Source organism: Scheffersomyces amazonensis (assembly GCF_036850825.1).
Source record: "Scheffersomyces amazonensis strain UFMG-HMD-26.3 chromosome Unknown RJT21scaffold_1, whole genome shotgun sequence".
Lineage (NCBI taxonomy): Eukaryota > Fungi > Ascomycota > Pichiomycetes > Serinales > Debaryomycetaceae > Scheffersomyces > Scheffersomyces amazonensis.
The window spans coordinates 1,140,835-1,162,203 of NW_027042741.1; the positions used below are offsets into that span (position 1 = coordinate 1,140,835).

The 21,369-nt window shown below is 32.1% G+C and overlaps 6 protein-coding genes across 6 annotated transcripts; 2 read left to right on the forward strand and 4 right to left on the reverse strand. All coding sequences in view use genetic code 12, as the record gives it.

Moving 5' to 3' along the window:
- Positions 1-187: 187 nt before the first annotated feature.
- On the reverse strand, positions 188-1,695 carry RJT21DRAFT_81515 (translation elongation factor eEF1 gamma; the record flags this gene model as incomplete). Its single annotated transcript, XM_064885293.1, has 2 exons — positions 188-1,215; positions 1,494-1,695. 2 exons carry the CDS (start codon positions 1,693-1,695, stop codon positions 188-190), a joined length of 1,230 nt encoding a protein of 409 aa, XP_064740873.1.
- A 2,394-nt stretch (positions 1,696-4,089) lies between these two features.
- AHR1 (Zn(II)2Cys6 transcription factor AHR1) lies at positions 4,090-6,686 on the reverse strand. The gene has a single exon (XM_064883285.1). The coding sequence runs from the start codon at positions 6,368-6,370 to the stop codon at positions 4,385-4,387; it is 1,986 nt and encodes a 661-aa protein (XP_064740874.1). The 5' UTR covers positions 6,371-6,686; the 3' UTR covers positions 4,090-4,384.
- A 3,200-nt stretch (positions 6,687-9,886) lies between these two features.
- RJT21DRAFT_111284 (uncharacterized protein) lies at positions 9,887-11,506 on the reverse strand (the record flags this gene model as incomplete). The annotated part of the gene is made up of 1 exon (XM_064879978.1): positions 9,887-11,506. One exon carries the CDS (start codon positions 11,504-11,506, stop codon positions 9,887-9,889), a length of 1,620 nt encoding a protein of 539 aa, XP_064740875.1.
- A 1,687-nt stretch (positions 11,507-13,193) lies between these two features.
- On the forward strand, positions 13,194-15,620 carry RJT21DRAFT_111285 (uncharacterized protein; the record flags this gene model as incomplete). The annotated part of the gene is made up of 1 exon (XM_064879979.1): positions 13,194-15,620. One exon carries the CDS (start codon positions 13,194-13,196, stop codon positions 15,618-15,620), a length of 2,427 nt encoding a protein of 808 aa, XP_064740876.1.
- Positions 15,621-16,320: 700 nt separating this feature from the next.
- RJT21DRAFT_10655 (phosphopantothenoylcysteine decarboxylase complex subunit) lies at positions 16,321-18,088 on the forward strand. Its single transcript, XM_064879828.1, has one exon. The coding sequence runs from the start codon at positions 16,508-16,510 to the stop codon at positions 18,026-18,028; it is 1,521 nt and encodes a 506-aa protein (XP_064740877.1). The 5' UTR covers positions 16,321-16,507; the 3' UTR covers positions 18,029-18,088.
- Positions 17,997-21,357, reverse strand: ASE1 (Ase1p). The gene has a single exon (XM_064879833.1). The coding sequence runs from the start codon at positions 21,156-21,158 to the stop codon at positions 18,150-18,152; it is 3,009 nt and encodes a 1,002-aa protein (XP_064740878.1). The 5' UTR covers positions 21,159-21,357; the 3' UTR covers positions 17,997-18,149.
- Positions 21,358-21,369: the final 12 nt, after the last annotated feature.

Sequence of the window (21,369 nt, forward strand, 5' to 3'; positions counted from 1 at the left end):
TTATTTTACTATATATAATTTTAGCGAATCGTGTAAGAAAAGTGTTACTTAAACCGCAACAGGCGGGGTATGAATCCCTTAACTCGACTACTTCCCACTACTTATGCTACTAGTAAAACTTTGTGATATATCACTGATAAAATTGTTTATTCATATTTAAACTAAACTAACTAGTTTAAACCAGCGCTTACTTGAAGACCTTACCGTCGGCGATTTCTCTCTTTTCACCATTAACTTCAACTGGTTCATCCCAAGCTAACATGTTGTTGATGAACTTTCTGGTTTCAGCATCTTCACCATCTAATTTGGTGTAAGCGTATGATTCCCAATCTGGAGCAACATCAAAGGCTGGGGCGAAGTCTTGACCTCTAACTAAGAAGAAACCAGTAATACCGTTATTGTTGTTTTCACCGTAAACAACTAAAGTACCGAATAAGTATTTGGTAGAAGCAGATAATCTGTTGAAGAAACCACCAACTAAATTGTTGGACATGAAAGTTAAGGTTAATTCATCATTATATTTGTAATCAACTTTCCATAAAGAGAATTCTTCTGGTTTGTATTGATTTTCCCAGAACCATGGGATAGCCTTAGCTCTAGTATCTTCATTAGAGTAAACTCTCTTCCATTCTTCTAAAGAGATTCTTGGTAAAAGTTCTAATGGGTGCTTTGCTTTTGGTTCTTCGACTGGCTTTTCTTCTTCTTCTTCAACTGCTTTAGCCTTCTTTGGAGCAGCTTCCTTCTTAGCAGCAGCTGGTTGTTGCTTCTTTTCCTTCTTTGGTGGAACAAATTCAACTGGCTTTTCTATGTAAGTGTAGTCACCAACAATATCATGTAAGATCTTGTTTTGGATAACAGTGTTGAACCATCTGAAAGTGTTTGGGTGAGCCTTTCTCCATTCAGCTCCGAAAATGTGACCGAAACCTCTAATTAAAAGAGCAGCACTAAAGATATCAGCATAAGTTAATCTTTCACCAACTAAGAAAGTGTAGTTGGCTAATCTAGCTTCATAAACTTGAATAACTGATTCAACATAAGCAGCAGATTCATCAACAGCCTTCTTGTTGTATGGAGCAGCACCAGTCAATGGCTTGAAAACAGCCGCAATATGTGGAAGAAGTTCAGAGTTGGTCAAAGATAACCATTTTAATACTTCGGCGTATTCCTTTGCATTCTTACCTAATAATTTAGATTGAGGATCAGCTAAGTTAATGACTAAATTATTCTAAGTTAGTATTGAATTCTTCAACCATCGAGTAGTTTACAACTCAACAAGACAAGGAGATTGGTTCTAATTTCAGATTAAAGAGTCTCGACATAGTTTATTAAGACAGGGATAACTGTATAATAATTGAAAAATTTTCTCATCATTTAAAGACACGGAAACATGTGGTTCCGCAATGCCTTGAACCAGATCATTCCTCCTCCTCTCATTCAGTCATAAATCAATTAAGACTGCAATTGATATTTCAATATAAATAAAAAATACATACAGTAAATAGAAATGGCAATAACTTCATGTAATTTGAAACCCTTTGGTCCAATAAAGCCTGGAATCTTACCTATTGGGAAGGACTTTTTGAAAGCTGGGTCTTCATTAGTGACAAAGTCAATGTCCAAGTTAAAGTGCTTGATAAGAGCTCTAAGTGGAACGGTTCTGATTTGCTTTTGACCGAAAAGTGTACCTTGAGACATGGTTATAATAATTGTTTTACAATTGAGTGTCGTGAGTTATTAGGAGATGGTGGTCGTTTGATTTCGGCCATTTAGAGTGAAATTTTTTCATGGCTCAATTCGATGGTGTGAGTGCGGGTAACCATAATTCTGTTTAGGGCAGAAAGGGTAGTTGTGGTGCTGTGTGGTGTTATATATTATATGCAGGAAAATGGAGATATAACCTGGTAGGGGGTCTAAATATGATGATCAATGTAGATCTAGATCACGGTTTAGTTGGTTGCCGATGACTAGTTACAGAGTTATGAGAAAGACAATTTCTCCTTTGGGAGAAGAAAAATTGTTAGCCCTTTAATGGGCGACATCGATGATCATTGATGTGTTAAGCTTCGCTTCCCGATCTCAAAAAGTGCAACTACAGCCTATGACAAGCAAACTAAGTAAGCAAGTAACTAACTTACTTTGATTGCTATGAGAATTTAAGCATGCAAACTCTAGCATATATTTATTGGTAATCTAGAATCTATAGTGACAAATAATAAAGTCTATTTTTCAGTAATAAATTTTATCATTATGCTTGACTGATACATTTGAAATTGGCAGCATATATATCAAACTATATGACGTGACTTACCTCTAAGAGAATTGGGAAAATAATTAAAAAAATTTATCGTACTTACGGTTGCGTAATTATAAATAATAATTAATTATATAATTAATTATTTAATTATATAATTATAATTACATTTCTAATTATACTTAGACAGACTTTTTTAATACTTGCATTGTGACAAAGTTTTATTTTCTTTCATGAAGGTTATCTTTATTTTTTACTGCCCATGCAACTACTCGCCAACAAGGCAGCCTCAAACTCTTGTAATTAAAGTACCCTCTTGAACAGCTCTTTCAACACCCCTCCGTGGTTGAAGTTTCATTCATTGTTGAACCAGTTCGTATGATCAATCAAATTAAACAGCGTAAACTATCCAAGTTTTAAACTTTTAGTTGGAAAAACCCCTTTTCATCTTAAGTAAAACTTAATAGTCTTATGACATGAACTTATGCTCTTAGATTTACGACAGACTCTTAACGATTCAAGATCTGATAATTACCTACTGCAATTTACCAATTTACTTAATATTCCTTTATGAGACACAAAAAGTAACCAACATGTCAAAAATAATATCAATATGTCATAAAAATAATCGAAGTACAAAAGAGAGAGAATAAAAATATTTCCAGTGAGCAAATCTATTTTCAAATGAATAAGATTTTTATTTTCTACTTTTATTCATTTGCAGTGAAGTACAGCGTGAGGCGTAGGTAAGTCACTCCACCGAATACAGGCAATTTATCCGATAATAAAAGAGCGCTGCTTGCCAGAATTTAATTTTATGAAGAAGTGGGCAAATAATCCCTCAAATAAATTCATTGATAAAGATCTTCAGACAATTGTCGTGATTCGAATGTAAGGAAGGAATAGGAGGATTAGACCGAAATGAATCATAATATCAGTATATTAGAGCGAAGAGGCACACCGCTGCACATACGAACATGACAAAATACTTTTTCTTATCTTAGTGTATTTTGTAACGTCGCATAGATCTATCGTGGCGAGAATTACCAAACTAGGGTAAAAAATTGTAAATCACCACAAAAATTTTATCATTAAATTTTGGGGGACGTCAACCCAGCACTTTGTGAAAATTTGTTAGGACTATTTATAAACTCAACAATCTACATCACACAACAACGGGGATGTAATGTAAATTTCCTGACTTTGTGATAATTAATCTTATTATTATTAGACCTATTATGACTGCTAAACCTGCCTTGCGTATTTATCTTCAAGTCTCACAGCTACTTAGGTTTTGAGTCGCATTTGGAACTCGTAATCCAATTGGTCTAGGTGTTTAATAGTAGTTGAGAAATTGAATTTTTTAAGCACTCCATTATAGATGTTTCGGATATTTCTAGACGAAGAACAAATCCATTTTTTCTCCGGTCAATTTTTGAAATCCACTTAATTTACTTGTAAATTGTTATATATTGACTCTCAAATAATGATATTAACCGTGTTATTGTAAGCTCTCCTTACCAAATATTGCTGTCATCCGGCAAATCAATAACTCGAGGACAATGGTAAGACGGGGACAAAATATGTTTTCCGGCAATAAATATACTAGAATCAAAACACCGAGTTAGACCACAAAATGAATGCAAAAATAAATGTCAAAAAAAAAAAACTAAAAAAAAAAAGAATAAATGAACTTTAATGGGGGTGTTTTTTTGGGAGTTTTATGCAAGACTACGAAATCGGAGTCAATAAAACTCTGACAAAGCAAATCATATTCGAAATAAAAAATAAGATAATAGGTGCAGCGATCATACGAACTCAGGACAATAGATATGATTTACATTCTATACTATAGCTGGATTTGAATGCTAGTCTAATATTAATGTCTATATATATTTAAGCAATACAAATATGCCCACTAGCTGGCAGAACCATAATTTCTTCCTTTGGTAAATACTATAGAACTGACATTTAATATTGATAGATGTATTGATATAATGAGCTAGAAATTTTGTAATTATGCAGTAAAGAAAATACGAAATAGATTAAAGGAGGAGAATTAAAAGGAATGAAATCGTAGATAAAGGAAGAAACTGTTGTAATGAGGGCATAACTTTTGAGCGGAAAAATTCATTAATCATTATCGGTTATGAAATTCAATAACCAGTCGAAGTTGGATTTCCATCGAGATTTCTCTTCTTCAAATTTACACGAGTCATCAATTAACTTGAATATTGAGATTATCTTGCTATTTGATTGTTGAATTACATATTTGTTATTCAAGTTAATTAGCTTGTTGATAAATTCTTGTAGAAAGTTGATTATTATACCTTTGTCGTTAGGAAGAACTATTGTGTACGATGCAGCATTGATATCTACAGTTGGTAAAACAATATTATTCCTGCTCAGATTATTGAATATGAAATTATAGTCAATTTCAATTGATTTTATATGAGGATTTAATAAAACATGATTTAATCTAATTAAATACCACATATATTCTCGAAGAATCAATGAATCACTTTTTACTGGAATAGCTGATTGATTACTTGTTTCATATCTATAATTAAGCTGTACATAATCTAGCTTTTTGAAGGATTGGTTTAAATGCAGTATTTCAAATTGATTTAATTGAAATAAATTAATTAATGATACAGAATGAAGAGGATCTTGCCCCACAGATGATGATGGAGTATATATGACATCTTCCATTATATCTATGTTAGGAAACTCTTGAGAAGAAGCAGAAGAATTTCTTTCTTTGATCTCACTGGAAGATGATTCTTGTTCTTGAACTAATGATGATTCCACGTTCGATTCAGCAATTGAATTAGCAATTTTAGTATAATTGTAATCTTGTTGATATTCGAACTGAAACTTTTTAATTATGAAATATTTTAAAATAATGATTGAATGAATTGAACTTATTAATAATACAGACTTTTGTTCTCTTTTCCCTGAACTTAAATAGTTACTGATTTTATGTATGACCATATTATATATTTTACATTGGTTTTCTATTATGGTCGAAATTTGAGGCAATGTCATGGCTTCTCTTTGATATTTAAGGTAGATGCTTAATAGTATAAGTGTAATACTTAATAAAATGTTGGTGAACTTTGCGATTTCTATTGAATTAATGACTGATGTATTTCGAATCGTGTACCAGTATGTTAATTGTTGATCAAGTATAGTAGTCAACACATCTATACTGAAATGATATGAACAATTCATAAGGCAGCTTGTCAATAATGGCAATTGATATTGTTGATGTAAGCAGTATAAAGGCACTATAGATTTCCATATGCTTTGTTCGTTAAACTGATCCAATAACCAATAATATTTCTCATTCTCAATTAAACTTATATAAGCGTGAATATCAACGTTTTGCTGTGGATAGCCTATAGTTGATGTCGGTGAAGTTTCTGTGTTTGCTGAAATTAAATTTTGGTTCGACCATTGCGTAGATATGCTCTGTAAATTTGGAGGTAAAAACTGGAACTTTTGTGAATTTCCAGAATCAAATAATGGTTGCGGATTAGATGAAGATGAGGGACTATTGATACTTTGGTTAATAAAATAGCTATCGTTTAGTAAAACATTAGTTATATTATAGTTCTCCAACACAGTATTTGTGTCTAACTGCGGTAGATATTGATTGTCATTTATTGTAGAAATAGAGGATCCAGTGACTGTTACGGTTGAATTACTTTTTGAAGAAACACTTAATGATGTCGATGCTGCAGTGGGTACACTTGTATATAAATCCTCATGGTATTGCATATCCGACTCTTCTAGATCTTGGTTTGTATGTAAATGAATATAGGGTTGATAAGATTCCTTACCATTTTTGTAAAGTGAGGCTATGGTTATGGACTGATCTAACAAACGATATGATGCTGGTGGTAAGACGTACTCATTAATTGGTATCAGATCTTTGGGATTATACATTGTATACTGTGTGAAATTTAATCTTATTCCCCTGTAGCATTTTCGTTTTGATTTAATACAATTTCTACAAATAGGTAATTGTTCATCACACTTCATGTGCCTATCACGACATGTTAGACATCCAGATCTTGTTCTACTTCTTTTTATAGGGGGATCTCTCTTTGCCATTGGTATGTATATTCTTATTTTAGTAGATGAAAGGATAACCCTTTTTCTGGATTTGTTATAAATTTTCCCTTTCTAATTGTTTTTGTTTATTTTCTTGTTGGTTATTGAACTTAATCTGACGTTATTCATGGAAATAATTGAAAAAAAACTGTTCTAAAGTCAGACGGGAAAGTATTGTCGATTCCCTGATTTCAATTAACAGGTATCAAGTAAAAAATCCCAATATCATGCAATTGAAGCTAGATGGACATGAATTTTGCTGAAGTAAAAGAAAAAGAATAGAGAGTAAAAGAAAAAGTTGAATATAAAAAGTTTGATACAATTTAAATTTGATATTTGAAAAAAAAAAAAGAACAAGCACAACATCCTAAATGAAATAAAAAAAAATAATTTATAAATATAAATACTAAATAAAAAAATAATATTCAAAAAATATTAACACTAAAAAAATACTCTTTGAAAAATAATATTTCACAAAGAAAGCAAAAAAACAATGTGAAGGAGAATTACCGCAGAGTCTTACCTTTTACTCGTTTTACTTATTGACATTTCTGACTTCCCGTAGATTCTGCCTCTGCTGGTACAATCCCGGAAGTATCATGGTTGACGTTAACAACTTAGTGTCATCGACCTGAGTTCATTTCCGGCTACCCTTAAGGTTGACGTCACCTAATTAAAGCATATGTAATCTATTTTACAATATGAAACCTAAGTAACTAGGGGGTACGCTAGTTTAATTTAAAAATAGGGTTTTAAGAGGAAAATCTGAAGTAAAAAAACAAAGTTGAAAATAAAAATAAAAATAAAAATAATTAAATTAAAGAAAAAGAGTGCGGAAATCAAGTACAGCAAAAAGCTACTTTCAACGAACAATCGCACAGATGTGCAAAGAAGAACCTGCTACGCAAACGGTTTTGTTTTGGTCTTCGTATATGATTTCCATTATAATCTAAAATTCGGCATTTGCGCCTGCAACAAATACTGCATTTTTTAGCTTCCTTGATAGTATATGGTTTAATGAACATTATTTATCTGTTTTATCAAATCTTAAATAGAAGTCGTGGTTGTACTTGAGCTAAAGTCTATTGATCCATAGACTACGTTGTAACCATAATTTCTGCGGTGGCGCTTATACGATTAAGCAGCTGATAGTTTTTTCTCAAATAGAACAAAATAGAGGGGAATGAGGGGATTCTTCCAAAGAACCTGTAATACAACCTTGATATCTCCTATATTGAGATATTCTTTTGTGTTAATAATCATAGTGTTTCAGAGTAGAAATGAGCAGAATATCACTGAACATTTTAGTTTAAGAAGTAAACAACAATTGTAGAGGTTTCAAGTGGCCAAGTTTATTTCTTGATCCTTTGTACATGGTAGTATTATCGGTAAGTGTAAGAATATATAAACGCAATAGTAGATTCATAACCATAACGAAAGTAAAGAACAATGAAAGAAATTAGGAGAGAAAGCCTATGCTACAGAAATGACTATAAATTTTCAGAAGATAAAGCAAATTCTGTATGGCAAGAACAATGCAAGAAAAATAGCAAATAATGTGAAGCGGTATAAAACGAAGAATTAAATTTAAAAGGTGGAAAAAGATATTTTTTATTTTTTATCCATCGTAATTATATTATGATAATTACAAGTCAGAAAATGGTAATAGAACCCCGACCTTAAAACTAAAATTGGTTCCAAGCTGTAACGTAGATTTTTACTTTTCAATGCCATATATTAAGCCTAAATATAATCACCAGTATTTCAGGGTGGCGATCTAAGATTCGTTGGGGGTACTGTCAAGCGGCGAATGAGGCTCTGTTATGCGTTCCTTAATTAAAGGCAGAAACAGGTAGTTACGACTCGTTCCTGGTAGTGAGAGAAATCCCTACTGTTTCATACCTGTTGGCAATTCCAATTATGTAGAATAAACTGGAAGAGCTGAATTGACAAATTATATTACTCCCAACCGGACTTTTGTACTTTGCATGGCAGGGATCAAACTTAGTCAACGGTCAAGCACAAACTAAACACACACTTTTTTTTCTTCTGCTTTTCCGTTCATGCTTATTAAATTGTCATAAAATATTGATAATCGAAGCTCGATGTTTATTTCATGCCATCAGTCTGAAACTAGATTTCCTTCGGTGACTCCAGATGCGGAGCCCTTATAAGAAGAATGCTTTTGTGAGAATAATTTTATTGGGATATTTTTCGTACCTGCTTCGGTTTCACCTAACTGAATCGCAATCTCACAAATATATATGCACTAAGAACAATAGCGCGCTCAGTAAAAGCACAGCAGCCAATCAATCAAGCACGCAGTTATACTTCCTACGAGTAAGCAAAACAAATAAACAAACAAAAGAAAGAAAGAAAGAAAAGCATAGCAAAATGATACCCACCCACTAATGGTACAACTAAAAGCGAACCGATTTTAGCATTTCAAGGCAACCTGGTTGGCCAACTAAATTAGGGAATACTACATCTATAAGTTGCCATTTTAAGCTTTTTGTTTGAACTCGCCAAAATACAAAAAACTTAATTTATTTGGCCGGTCAGCACGAAGTAAAAAATATTGATGTAAGATGTATTTTTTATCGTATGGATTCTCATTTAGTATTTTGTTACCAAAGATTTACTCCAGTATACGACACGATATTAGCTGAACATGGTCTATGACGATAATATATTAAGAAAATAATATACTTAAACTTCTATCATGTAGGCAAATTATAGTCACTGCGTTAATAGTTAAGACATATATTTTTTGTTTAGAGGGCTCAAAAAAGTGATGGCCAGGGCAACCAGACCAATAAATTAAAAGAGTCTTGCTTATTAATAATATTATTATTGCAGAGTATTTTTCCCTCCATTGTCGCAACGACTACAATCAATCAGTGGCATACTTCCGAAAGAACACACATAACCTTCTTAGAACTGTTGCACACGAACTAAATATATTTTAGAATAATTAGACTACTAAATCACAAATTGAATTTAAATTTAAATTTTGGTTGCTGACTGACCTTTAGTTTTGGTTGCTGACTAGTTACTAAGAAAAATTCATATTCCTATTCGTTCCAAAAAACTTAATCGTAGAGAAATAAAATTTTATTTAATTATTTTCTAATGCACTTCTAAAAAATAAAGCATAAAAAACAATACATGTTAAAAAATATCTGTATAATTATTCAAATCTGAATTAGCCCATGATTCGCTAGGCGGTGCCTCAATTATCGTGAACTATGGATGCAATTGAATGACTAGAAAAATGATGTATATTGTATTTATTAAGTTTCAAATATGCTTTTTTAATATCAATTGCTCTGATTAAGTTCTGATATGAGAATTTTAGTAGAAGAGGTCATATTTCTGATACGGAGAGCATGAAGAATATCTTAAGAAAAAATTAGTAACTAATTTAAGACTTTTACTGAATTTAGGTCAAAATACATCAATTTCTTTATTTGATAAATACATATCCATTAATAATAGTGACAATAGATTGTCAAGTTAACCAAGGATATTTTTTGGTATAAAAATTTGGATAAATAATGTCATAGAAATCAAACTTGCAACAAATATCCAATTATAGTTAAACTGAAACCGCTGTATCATCCATGGACTTATAGTGATTATAATCCAATTAAACAACCAGTTCAATCCTATACTTAGTGAAACTATCTTTGGGTTATTGTTCGCAATAACATTTACCAAGATTCCACAACTCGGGCCCCAACTTATTGCAAAGAAGAAAATAAATGTGATGCTTAACACAATTAAGGGAACAAGATGTGAAGTGAATTGGCCAATTAAACTGTAAACCGTCATCAAAATAGCCATTAAGCAACCACTTAATATGAGATTATATTTAATATTCCATAAATGGATAATAGGGCCTCCAAGTAATGATCCTATTAAGTTAACGAGACTCATTATTATAAATGCCAGCTTGAAATTTCTGAAGATTATCGGACCATAATAGAAGAAGTAGTTAATACCAGTTAATTGTTGAAAAGCCATAATAAAACAACATTTTATGATTTTATTAGATTGTGTTTGGAACAATTCAACATAACTCAAATTTGTTTCATATCCATGCTTGTCGTTAGACTGCAACTGATGTTGATTTTGTAAAGAGACAAAGTTGTCAATTTCATTTTGGCCATTAGATTTCAATATTTTCAAATAAATCTTTCTTAGCTCTGCTACATCCCCTTTTACTTTAAAAAATTCCGGAGAATGTGGTAATATAGGAATTAGACTATTGGCAAACAACACGAAGAAAATTTTTATAACTTGATGAACATAAATCATATCAACAGAAACTGAATTTAAGTAATAATTTTGTATGTTCCCTATTAAAATTATTAAACAAACAAATGATTGCCAAAAAGATAAATAAAATCCTCTTAATTTAAATCCACTTAGTAGGATTTCATTCATATACAAGGGACCAATAACACAAAGAGAGCCACACCCAATACCACTCAAGAATCGTCCAAAAATGAAGCACCAATAGTTAATCGCCCATTTCAAAAACAATAATTCTGAGCAAGTTCCCAATAGAAATATGATTGTTGAAAATTGGAGTAATGATTTAAGAGGATGTTTGTTAGTTTGGAAAGGAATAAAAAAGCAACCAACTAAACTACCAAGAATAAAACTGGAAATAACCAAGCCAAGCTTGAAACTAGACAAATATTTAATTGTAAAACTCGCATGATTAATTAAGTTGGTAATGGTTCCAACATCCCATCCCAAAGGAAATGAAGTGAACGATAACACCAAACAGTACCAAAACAAATTAAAGTTATTAAACTTTAAGTTCGTATGTTCTATCAATTTGTCCTCAGATAACATTGTCAAATCTTCAACTGTGTTTTCATAAACATTATATTCACCCCTTTGTCTAATAGTTATCTGTTTAGCATTACTATCAGGACTTAATTGAATGGAAACCAATGAATTTGGAGATGTAGAATCAACTAACTGATTTGGAAAAGGTGACCTATTGATACTTTGTAACTCAATTTCATTATATTCCTTATCACTATCTCTGGCTGCATTTAGGCTTATAATCTCCTTGGAAGAGGAGATAACTCTGTCACTGAATGAAACCTTTTTCACCATTTATACTATCCATAAATTCAGATTCAGGTAACAATATGGTTCAAATTAATATAAGGACCAATACAAAAATAAGGAGCAATCTGAAAAACATAATCTTCTATAAAGAGACAATCACTAACTGGTTATGTAAAATCTGATTAATTAAATAAATTTTATTAAGGTTAACCGCTGGGACCCATGTTAGATTATCATAAATTTTTAACGGATTTTTTCTCAATCGGGGGGTCAGTTGCAAAAATCAAGACTCGATTCATTTCCCGATTTCAAAGGTTAGCGAGAACAAAAAAAATACTTCCGGTTTGAGAGGTGCGAAAAATATGAAATATTGCTTCTAGATAGAGCGTTCTACCAAGCTGGCTTAAATTGATTAATTTTTGCTTAGTTAATTTATGTAAAAATAAAGTAAAAATAAAGCATATTTAGAGCTGTAAATCATCATTTCCTAACATTATTATGAGAATTAGTATATGAAGATAAGTAGTTAAGCACCTTTGTAGAGACCAAAAATATGCCCCTCACTTTCCCCACTGATTTCTTCTGAAATTTTGTTGTTACAACAATTTGAAGATTACATCATACAGCGAGTGGTGAAACGAACTACATAATATACGAAAGAACATAATTTAGCTATTATAGGATGGAATTGTGCTTATCTAAGCCATGTCCAAGTAACGTACATTTGATTTGCGAACCTAATAGGATTAATTAAAGGTAGATCGCCCCCAGAGTCGACATATTGTGATCCATATTATCAATTATAGAACACAGGAGGCGAGAAGAAGCATACATGTGCTCGAATTTACTTTTAGGTACCTCAAAGCGCTAGCCCATACAACCAAGTGGAAGGCCTGGATCGTAAAATCGGAGGCTAACAATTTCACGTATTTTAACATGGACAATAATAATTAAAGTCCAGTCGCAATGGCTTCTTTTACTGCATTAACTTAATGTACGAATTATAAAATTAGCTTATGTCAGTAAATAAATTAGACGACTTAATAAAGCCTTCTGCGGCACGGAGTACCTTTCATAGAAAAAATTACGAACACTTCCGGTAAATAAAAATGGTCCGGCTAAAGCTGATTAATTGAGATTCCTCCCCTTCTTTAGAATAAATTATAATCAAAATTAACTAAAGCTTAACAATCAATTGATCTAGTTTGTTGTTGAAGTTCGAGAATCAATCAACTAACACCCCTAAACTAATACTAATTGAAAAAAGAAGTTTTTTTTCCGATTTGAACTCATTCTTTATTCAGCCTCGCTACTTCTCATGTTGAAAACGAAATTTCATACAATGTCAATCTGTAAATTATTAATAAAATAAATGAATGTTGTAAATTTTCTGTTCTGCATTGGTTAGACGAAAAGCGTCCTGCCGGTTAACTTTAATTTCTTTTGTTCACCTAATTTTTTTTTTCATGGTTAAAATACTAGAAATCCGGTGATATATTTGTAAAGAACCAATTGGTTCTATGGACAAGAATCTTTCATAGTTTTAATTTAGTTATCTTAAACTTCTTGTTTTATTTCAATTGAAGAATAGTGGATAGTTGTCAATCCACTCGAACTCTCCCAAATATTTCTCTCTCTTCCTCCCCCCCTTTTTTCCTACTTTGTTAATTATTTTTTTCAGGATTGATTGAAAGAAAAAAACGGTATACTTTGTGGGTGTGGGTTACACAAAATGTCAAGCATTGATGCCAATGATGAATTGAATGAAAGCTCTGGTAGTGATAACGAATACAATTGTTCATCGTTAACGCTTGATCATTCACCTGTGGTAAAAGATCCTTTTTATCATCCAGTGTTTAATAAAAATGCCATCCCTTTCGTGCCACTAGCAAATTATAAGGATCAATCAAGCACGAGTTCAATTATACCGCCGATGGCTGCAACATCCGGCTTATCGGTCTCAAATAAGAGACAGATAAGTTCTGGACCTTACAATATTCAATTTTCAAACTTGCCAAGCTCAATCACTTTACAAAATTTGAGTGAATTGATAGACTCAATTATAGAAACAAATTTTGATCCTCAAACATTTATATATAATTATGAAATTATAAATTTCACACGTAGCAATGAGTTGGAAAAATCCAGCACCAAATCTCCAGACATAGAAAAATTACAAGCTAACGAAGTGGATTCCACCTATGAAGCTGACAATGAGCAATTGTCAACTACAGCAATAGTTCAAGTATATGATTGGACATTTTGTAGTCGATTAATTGATCTATTTAATGGATATGAATGGCAAGGAAAAACTCTAGACGTTAATTTTATTACTAGTTCATCCAATGATTCGCATAGTTCTAGTATTTCAAGTTTGCCTTCAGCTGGTTCTAGTGCCAATAGCTCAATTTCCAATCTCATGGCTGTTCCACCTCCTAATCCTTACAACAATTCATATTTCCCATCCCACGCACCCCAGAATCCTCCATATTTAACTCCCATTATGCCCCCTCAATATGATTATGGATTTGGAAATAATCCTTCTCAGCCCTTAATTCCAGGTCAAATGTATCCATTACCTCCTATAGGTACATATGCCAACCATACACCTCGTCAATTTTTGTTCCGTAGATCTTCTTCGGCAAAGTCATTTGATTCAATGAGAAGGAGCTCAAGAAATAACAGCATAGCGAGTGCACGTAATTCATCATCCTTTTCTTCATTGTCTTCTTCTTCATTTTCAAATAGTTCTTCGATGAATCAAAAGCAACCAGTCCCACCATTTATAATGAATATGGTTGCAAACAACCGGCTAAGATCCAGTTTAGATTCATCTCCTTCTGATTCTCCTGTTTCTGAATCACCAATTGAATCTCAAAATCAATTCCGACCAAATGATTTGGAGTATATTAATAGTGAGGAATTTGATCTTAAGAGTAGTCTACCTCAAGAAGTCATAGAAGAAGAAATAATTCATAATGAAGTAGAAGAGATTGGCGATGAAGGTGGTCCTAAGTTAGAAAATGAACTTGTTGAATCTTCTTCTAGTATAGACTCTATGCATTCTGAAGACTACTACATTCTTACAAGAAATGATGAAGATACAGATTTTATAAAGGTTAATCCGAAAAGGCTATTTGTAGGGAATGTACCTTATTCTTCAACTTGGGCATCTTTAAGGAATTTTTTTGTGACAAAAGCTAAGGAATTAGATCCTGAATCGAATATAATCATTTTAAGAGTTGAAATTCCTATGCAACCGGCCCAGAATATAGGTGGAGATGATAATCCATATGACATAATTCAGTCTGGATTGATTACAAAAAGTAGAGGATTTGCAATAGTAACAACTGGTAATAAAGAATCATCACAAAAATTGATTGAACTATTTGATAACATGCAATTTGAAGGAAGATCATTAACCGTAAGATACGATAAATTCCCTGAATTTAACAATTATTTAATTCAGCAAATATATAATCATACACCTTATTCACAAAACATTCAAAAGACAACAATTCTTCCTAGACAAAATCAAATACCCAATCATCAGAATACATTTCCTTACAATGCTAAGAATTATGGGAATATTTCTAGAAATAATAGCTATAGTGGTCAGGGACCATCTATTATCAGTAACCTAGCTTTTGAAAGGAATCTGCTCCAACAGAAGTATTACTATGCATCTAATATCAATCAATTAGGGAATACAAACACCACAACTTCATCTGTGGGAACAGTTAATAATCCGATGGGAGGTATGGTTCCAACACCGAATGCAGGTAATTATTTTGTTTATCCTTATTATTATGGACCTCAACCATTACAAAATCTTGCGCCACTAAATATGCCTCAGCCAAATTTGCAGACTAATCTTCCTGGTGGTGCAAATTATCAAGGGTATATGACAAAACAGCAAGTTCCCACAATTTATTCTACATCAGCACCACATAGTTTCAACATCATGTATCGGAGTGGTAGTAACAAGCTTCAAAGTCAGAATCAGAGTCAGAATCAGAATCAAAACAGGGAAAGCTCAAGCAGCATCTCCTTAGAGAGACCTGGTGATGCTCACAAAATTCAAGAGGGAGAGTTGAACGATGAAGACAAAGCAAGAGAATTGGCCAATTCATTAAACAAAGTCAACCTTAATGAATAGGCAGTAGTCCTAGTAAGTTATGGTAGTTTTAGAAATTAATTATAATTAAAATAATATAGTTGCTGCAAAATCATGTACAGTGAGGCTTTTAGAACCAGTAGGCGCTTTGTGTTCTATTTCAAGCAATTAAGTATTCCAGATTCCAAAGCACTATGTTCTTAACCAAAGTTTAGATTTACATATGCAAGCTCTAGATATGTTTCGCTATCATGATATTGATTAATAAATTAGTTACAGGTTTTATATATATATGTCACAAAACATCTAATGTTAACAATTCTTCAAGAAATTGTGCAAAAATCATACAAAATTCACTAACATATAAAAATTATTTAATTTCTTCATTTCCTAGTGAGTTGATAGCTCTCGGTTTATTTATTTACTATAGAATATATTATATACTCACTACATACTTAAGACTAATATGTAATTGCCTACACACTTATTACTAACATCAAATTCTTATATTACACCTATATTAAACGTATATACCAACGTATATTACAACGTATAATCCAAACAACCACCATGGTCATCCCCATCCTCTACTACACATTAAAGAAAACTTTCATCTCTTACTACTAATTATAAACTTTTACCCTGAGTCTATGAGTCTAAACCCTCGTTCTACTCTCAGTCTAAACTTGCCATACTTGCTCTTTTCTTTTGTAGGAGGCACGTGATTTTACAGACAAAAAAAATTATCCTTGAAAGATCGACTCTGGATGAAATGAAATCAACTGATAACACACCAGATTAGGCATAGTAAGATTCAATCTTGGTAGAGTAAACAGTTTAAAGTGTGACTGGTTAGATACAGCACGTGGCGACACCAATACATTAAGATATCCAGAATTTAGCATCTTAATTCATATAGTTTATAGATCATGGCCATCGACAAAGAGCCTACAACTTCCCTTGAAGACCCCGATGAGGGTAAAACTTGCAGTGAACAGGGTTTAAATGCAAAGGAAATAGTCTTACCTAAAGTCGAAAGATGTTGGTCTCCACCTCCCATTTTAACCAATGGACCATCAGCTTTGAAAACTATACCATCTCCAACATCCAATGTATCTCTGCCAGTGAATAATCAACCAGGTAGAGAAACTATTAAAGCAGGAGGGGCATTACTCAAGGAAAAGGAAAAGGAAAGACTTGAAAAATCACTGGGATCTCCAGATCTTTTAACTACTAATAATATTAATGCCATAAGTCCCTTGAATTCTCCATATATTGGTAATATAATTAGTGATCATAATGAATCCGTTACTTCATTGGATTATACTTTAAATCCTCCTAAAACTAGTAGTCATCATAAAGCTCCATCTGTACATGCCCATTTTTATGTTGATGAAGCTGTTAAACCAGGAAAAGTATTGAGTAGATCAAGAAGTGGCTCGGTCATTGGTAGTTCAACCGATATAGCTGGATCTACATCACAAACTTCCAATGAAAACACTAACGTAGAAAATCAATCTAATGTTATTCCTACATCATCCAATTCCGGTACATCAAGTTCAAATCCAAATATTGGTACAGGAGAACAAAATGCAAACATTGATCCTAGATTACCACAAGATGATGGTAAAATTCATATTTTACTAGGAGTATGTGGAGCACTTTCAACAGGTAAAATTAAATTAATTATAGCGAAATTATTAGAAATTTATACTCCACAAAAGATTTCTATTCAATTAATATTAACTAAATCTAGTGAAAATTTTATTTCTCAAGAATTGATAAATACATTAGAAAATGTTAAAAAGGTAAGGATTTGGAGAGATTCTGATGAATGGACTACTTGGAAGGCTAGGCTGGATCCTGTCTTACATATTGAGTTACGTCGTTGGGCTGATATTTTAATTGTATGTCCATTAACTGCTAATACATTATCAAAGATTTCTCTAGGAATTTGTGATAATCTTTTAACTAATGTAATACGAGCATGGAATACTTCTTATCCTATTTTATTAGCACCAGCCATGATAAGTTATTCTTATAATGCAGTAACTACCAAAAGACAATTAAGATTAATAGCCGAAGAAATGCCTTGGATAGAAGTCTTAAAACCCGTTGAAAAAGTGGTAGGAAGTTATGGTGATATTGGTATGGGAGGTATGATGGACTGGAACGAGATTGTTAATAAGATTGTCACGAAAACAGGTGGATATCCAGAGGAGGAAGAAGATGAAGAAGATGAAGATAACGATGAGAAAAATGATGATGAAGCTGTTGAGGATGACGATGATGAGGACGACGATGACGATGATGAGGACGATGATGATGAGGAAGAAGAAGAAGAAGAAGAAGAGCAAGACGAGAATGTGGTGGCTGAAGATGCAGACAACATAGAATCACTGAAGTCTAACGGAGAGGGGGCCAAAGTAGCAGCTACTAATGTGGACTAGCATGTAGATGTATTATTACACTAATTGATCTATTTAAAAAGTAGATTCTTTTACAATATATTGCACTTCTATATTAAAGGTATTATTAATACATATATAAATAAATTATGAAATAAAGTCATTAATCTAAGGCATTAATTTGCTTAATCTTTTCATCTCTCCACGCTTGATAATCATCACCAATAAATGTCGAAGTATCACAAGTATTTATACTTATATTTCTATTATGATTATAATTAGAAGAATTATCATCCATTGAATTGAAAAGTTTGCTTCTACTTTGAATAGAAATAGGTGAGAAATCATATGGAGAAGATAAATCATTTTCCTTTTGTTCAAGTATATTTCTGGTGGTTGGAGGTATCATAACCTTATGAGGATGATAAGTAGACGTATTTGATATTCCAATATTTACTTTTAAAGGTGAAGGTTTAGAAATATTGGTTAAGTTAATTTGATGGGTGGAATCTGCTAATGCATCCTCATAGATTTCTAATCGTCTGGGTGAAGTAGCAATTAAAGGTGTATTCAATGGTTGCAAATGAGTTACATTTAATTTTGCAGCCTTTACTGCATTTTGATTTTGATTTTGAGTGGTTGATCTAATGGGACTATCTAAACTGGATATAGTTGAATTGCTTAGACTGGTATTAATTGCATTGGTAAGTCTTACCGTCGTAGGGTTATTGAATGTCCTTTCATTAAATGAACGATTTCTAGTTGTGATAGGACCTTTCTTTATAGGATGTTCAAATGATGAAGTTACGGGAGATCGTCTAAATGAAGTTGGAGGTTTGGAAGATCTAGGTACACTACCGAATTTGGTAGACAAGTTGGTAGGAGATCTAGATGACTTCAAAGGAGATGTACGAGCTGATTGCACGACAATTTTGGGTCTCGAAGGTGACATAGGACGTTTTGATCTTACAGTTCTTGAACTTTGAGACTGCTCTGATTCAATTAATAATAATTTCTCAAATAAATCCTCTCCATTGAATTCTAATGCCTTCCCTCCATCAGCTATGGCTTGATTATTATATGAAACTACTTCTTTCTTTAAGCTTTGTAGGACCTTTGGCATATTCTTATTGATTTTCTTTCTAATCTTTTCTTCATGTAAAAGGATCTTACAGGAATTTTTACTTAATAATCTTGAAGAGTCTTTAGATGATTCTCTAAGGAAAGTTTGATCGTGAATAAGTTCATTTAATTGTTCATAATACACAAGTACAGGTTCCATTAAAGCATAAGAACTCTGTAACTTACGTAATTCTTCTTCATGTTCATTTAATACCATTTCTTTATCGTAAGTATCATCATTTGAATCATAATTATAGAACTTAAATTCCACTCTCCTATCCTTTGAATAGAACATTCTATCCCATAATCTTTCAATTTCTATTCTAGCATCTGAAATAAAGCTATCAATGAATTCAGATCTCTTCATTAATAATTTGTTCATTTCCATTTTAAAGTTTAACAATGCTAAATCAGTTAATGAATTATTGGCATTTAAAAATGATTCAACATATTCTGCACTTTCTCCTAATTTATTCCAAAGTATCAGACATTGTTCAATATATGTATCTAATTTCCTTTGCTTGATATTCTTCATCTTTTCTAAAAGTTTGACAAGATTATTTATATATAATATATGATGATCACTTAAACCAAATTCAACTGGATCTGATTGTATTAATCTTAATGTTCCACTATCAATATAACCTACTGGGTTTTCATTATTTTTATCATGATTCTTTTGAAATTGAATTAATTGTTCATCATTTAAATGTAATAATTGAATAATTTGTAAGCATTGGTGAGTTAGTTCACTCATCTTTTGCTTTCTTTGAATTATTTCATTATCTCCAAACTCTATCTCTTGTTGAAGGGATGCAAGAACTTCTGGAGTTATCTTTGTAAATTTTAAACCCCTTATGGCTCGTACAATTTGATAGTTAATATCTCTAAGGATACTCATATTATTATTATTATTATTATCACCATTATCATTATGTGTATTGTCAGTTACAGTTGATTCAAGTTTTGACTTTCTTGGACTAGATATTATGAATGCTTGTTGATCATCATCTCTATTTGGAATTTGGGGGGTTGGAGTATTCTTATTTAAATTTAATTTTCGTATTATTATTTCAAAATTTTCAATAAGTTCTGAATGATGATGTGCTTCTTCTCGTTCTGGTAATGAAAGAAGCAATTGTCGGTTACTTGGTGAGCTACAATAATCTCCTATAGCATCCTTATAGTCAAGATACTTAATATTCAAATCGTTGAGCTTTTTAAATAATTGATTAAAGGACTTTAGTATCTCTAGAAATATTACATTTAATTTACCCTTAAGTTGAAGTAAAGATAATGGCGGTATATTTCTCATCATATAATCATACTGTTGTTCATATGATAAAGTATCATCATTTTCATCATAATCATCATTAATATCTGATACATTAAATGGGGAAGTAACATAGAAATTATTCTTCTTATTCTGTAATTGAGTTAATTTCTTTAATAAATCTTCTTTATACCCTTCTTCATACATTTCTGGATTATTGAATACTAAAGCTCGTTGAAGTAATGATAATCTCTTCTCTCCTTTATTATCATTTATCATAGCAAGAATAATTCTGATTTGTTGTCGAAGCCATTCACATTCATTTTCAATATTGGATTTCTCTCGTTGAAGACTACATGTGAAGTTTAATATACTTTCTTCTATTACTGTGAAGATTTCTGCTTTCTTACAGGAGATATCATTTATAGAATATCCTATTACATCATAAATTGAATCTAGTTGTTGAATTGTTCGATTTATATTCTCCGCAATATTGTTAAATTCTTTATCTATTCCTTTAATTTGTTCATCTTGTGATTGAGATTGTGATTGAGACTGTGATTGAGACTGTGATTGTGACTGTGACTGTGACTGTGACTGTGACTCATGAAGGGTAGGTTCACTAACCAGATTATTAGTATCTAGAAAGTCTTCACCTTTAAGAAATTCTCGAGGATTATTCAGAAGTAAAGTATTATTCATATCTTCTTTGCGTATATCTTTATTAAATTGGGGGTACCGAGGGGTACTTGTTAGGGTATTATTTGAATCTTCCATGAGTTGAACTCTAAGTAGTTAACTACTGGCTTTTGTTTATACTTCTACTTATGCTTATAACTCTGTGATCTCTTCATGATACTTTTGTTTAGTTATTACGATTCATATAAAACTAGTAGATGATTTCGGACGGTTGGGTATTACCGCATTGGGAACAAACCCAAACAAAAAAAAAAAATTAATTAAAAAAAGTTGCGGCAAAAAAATGCCC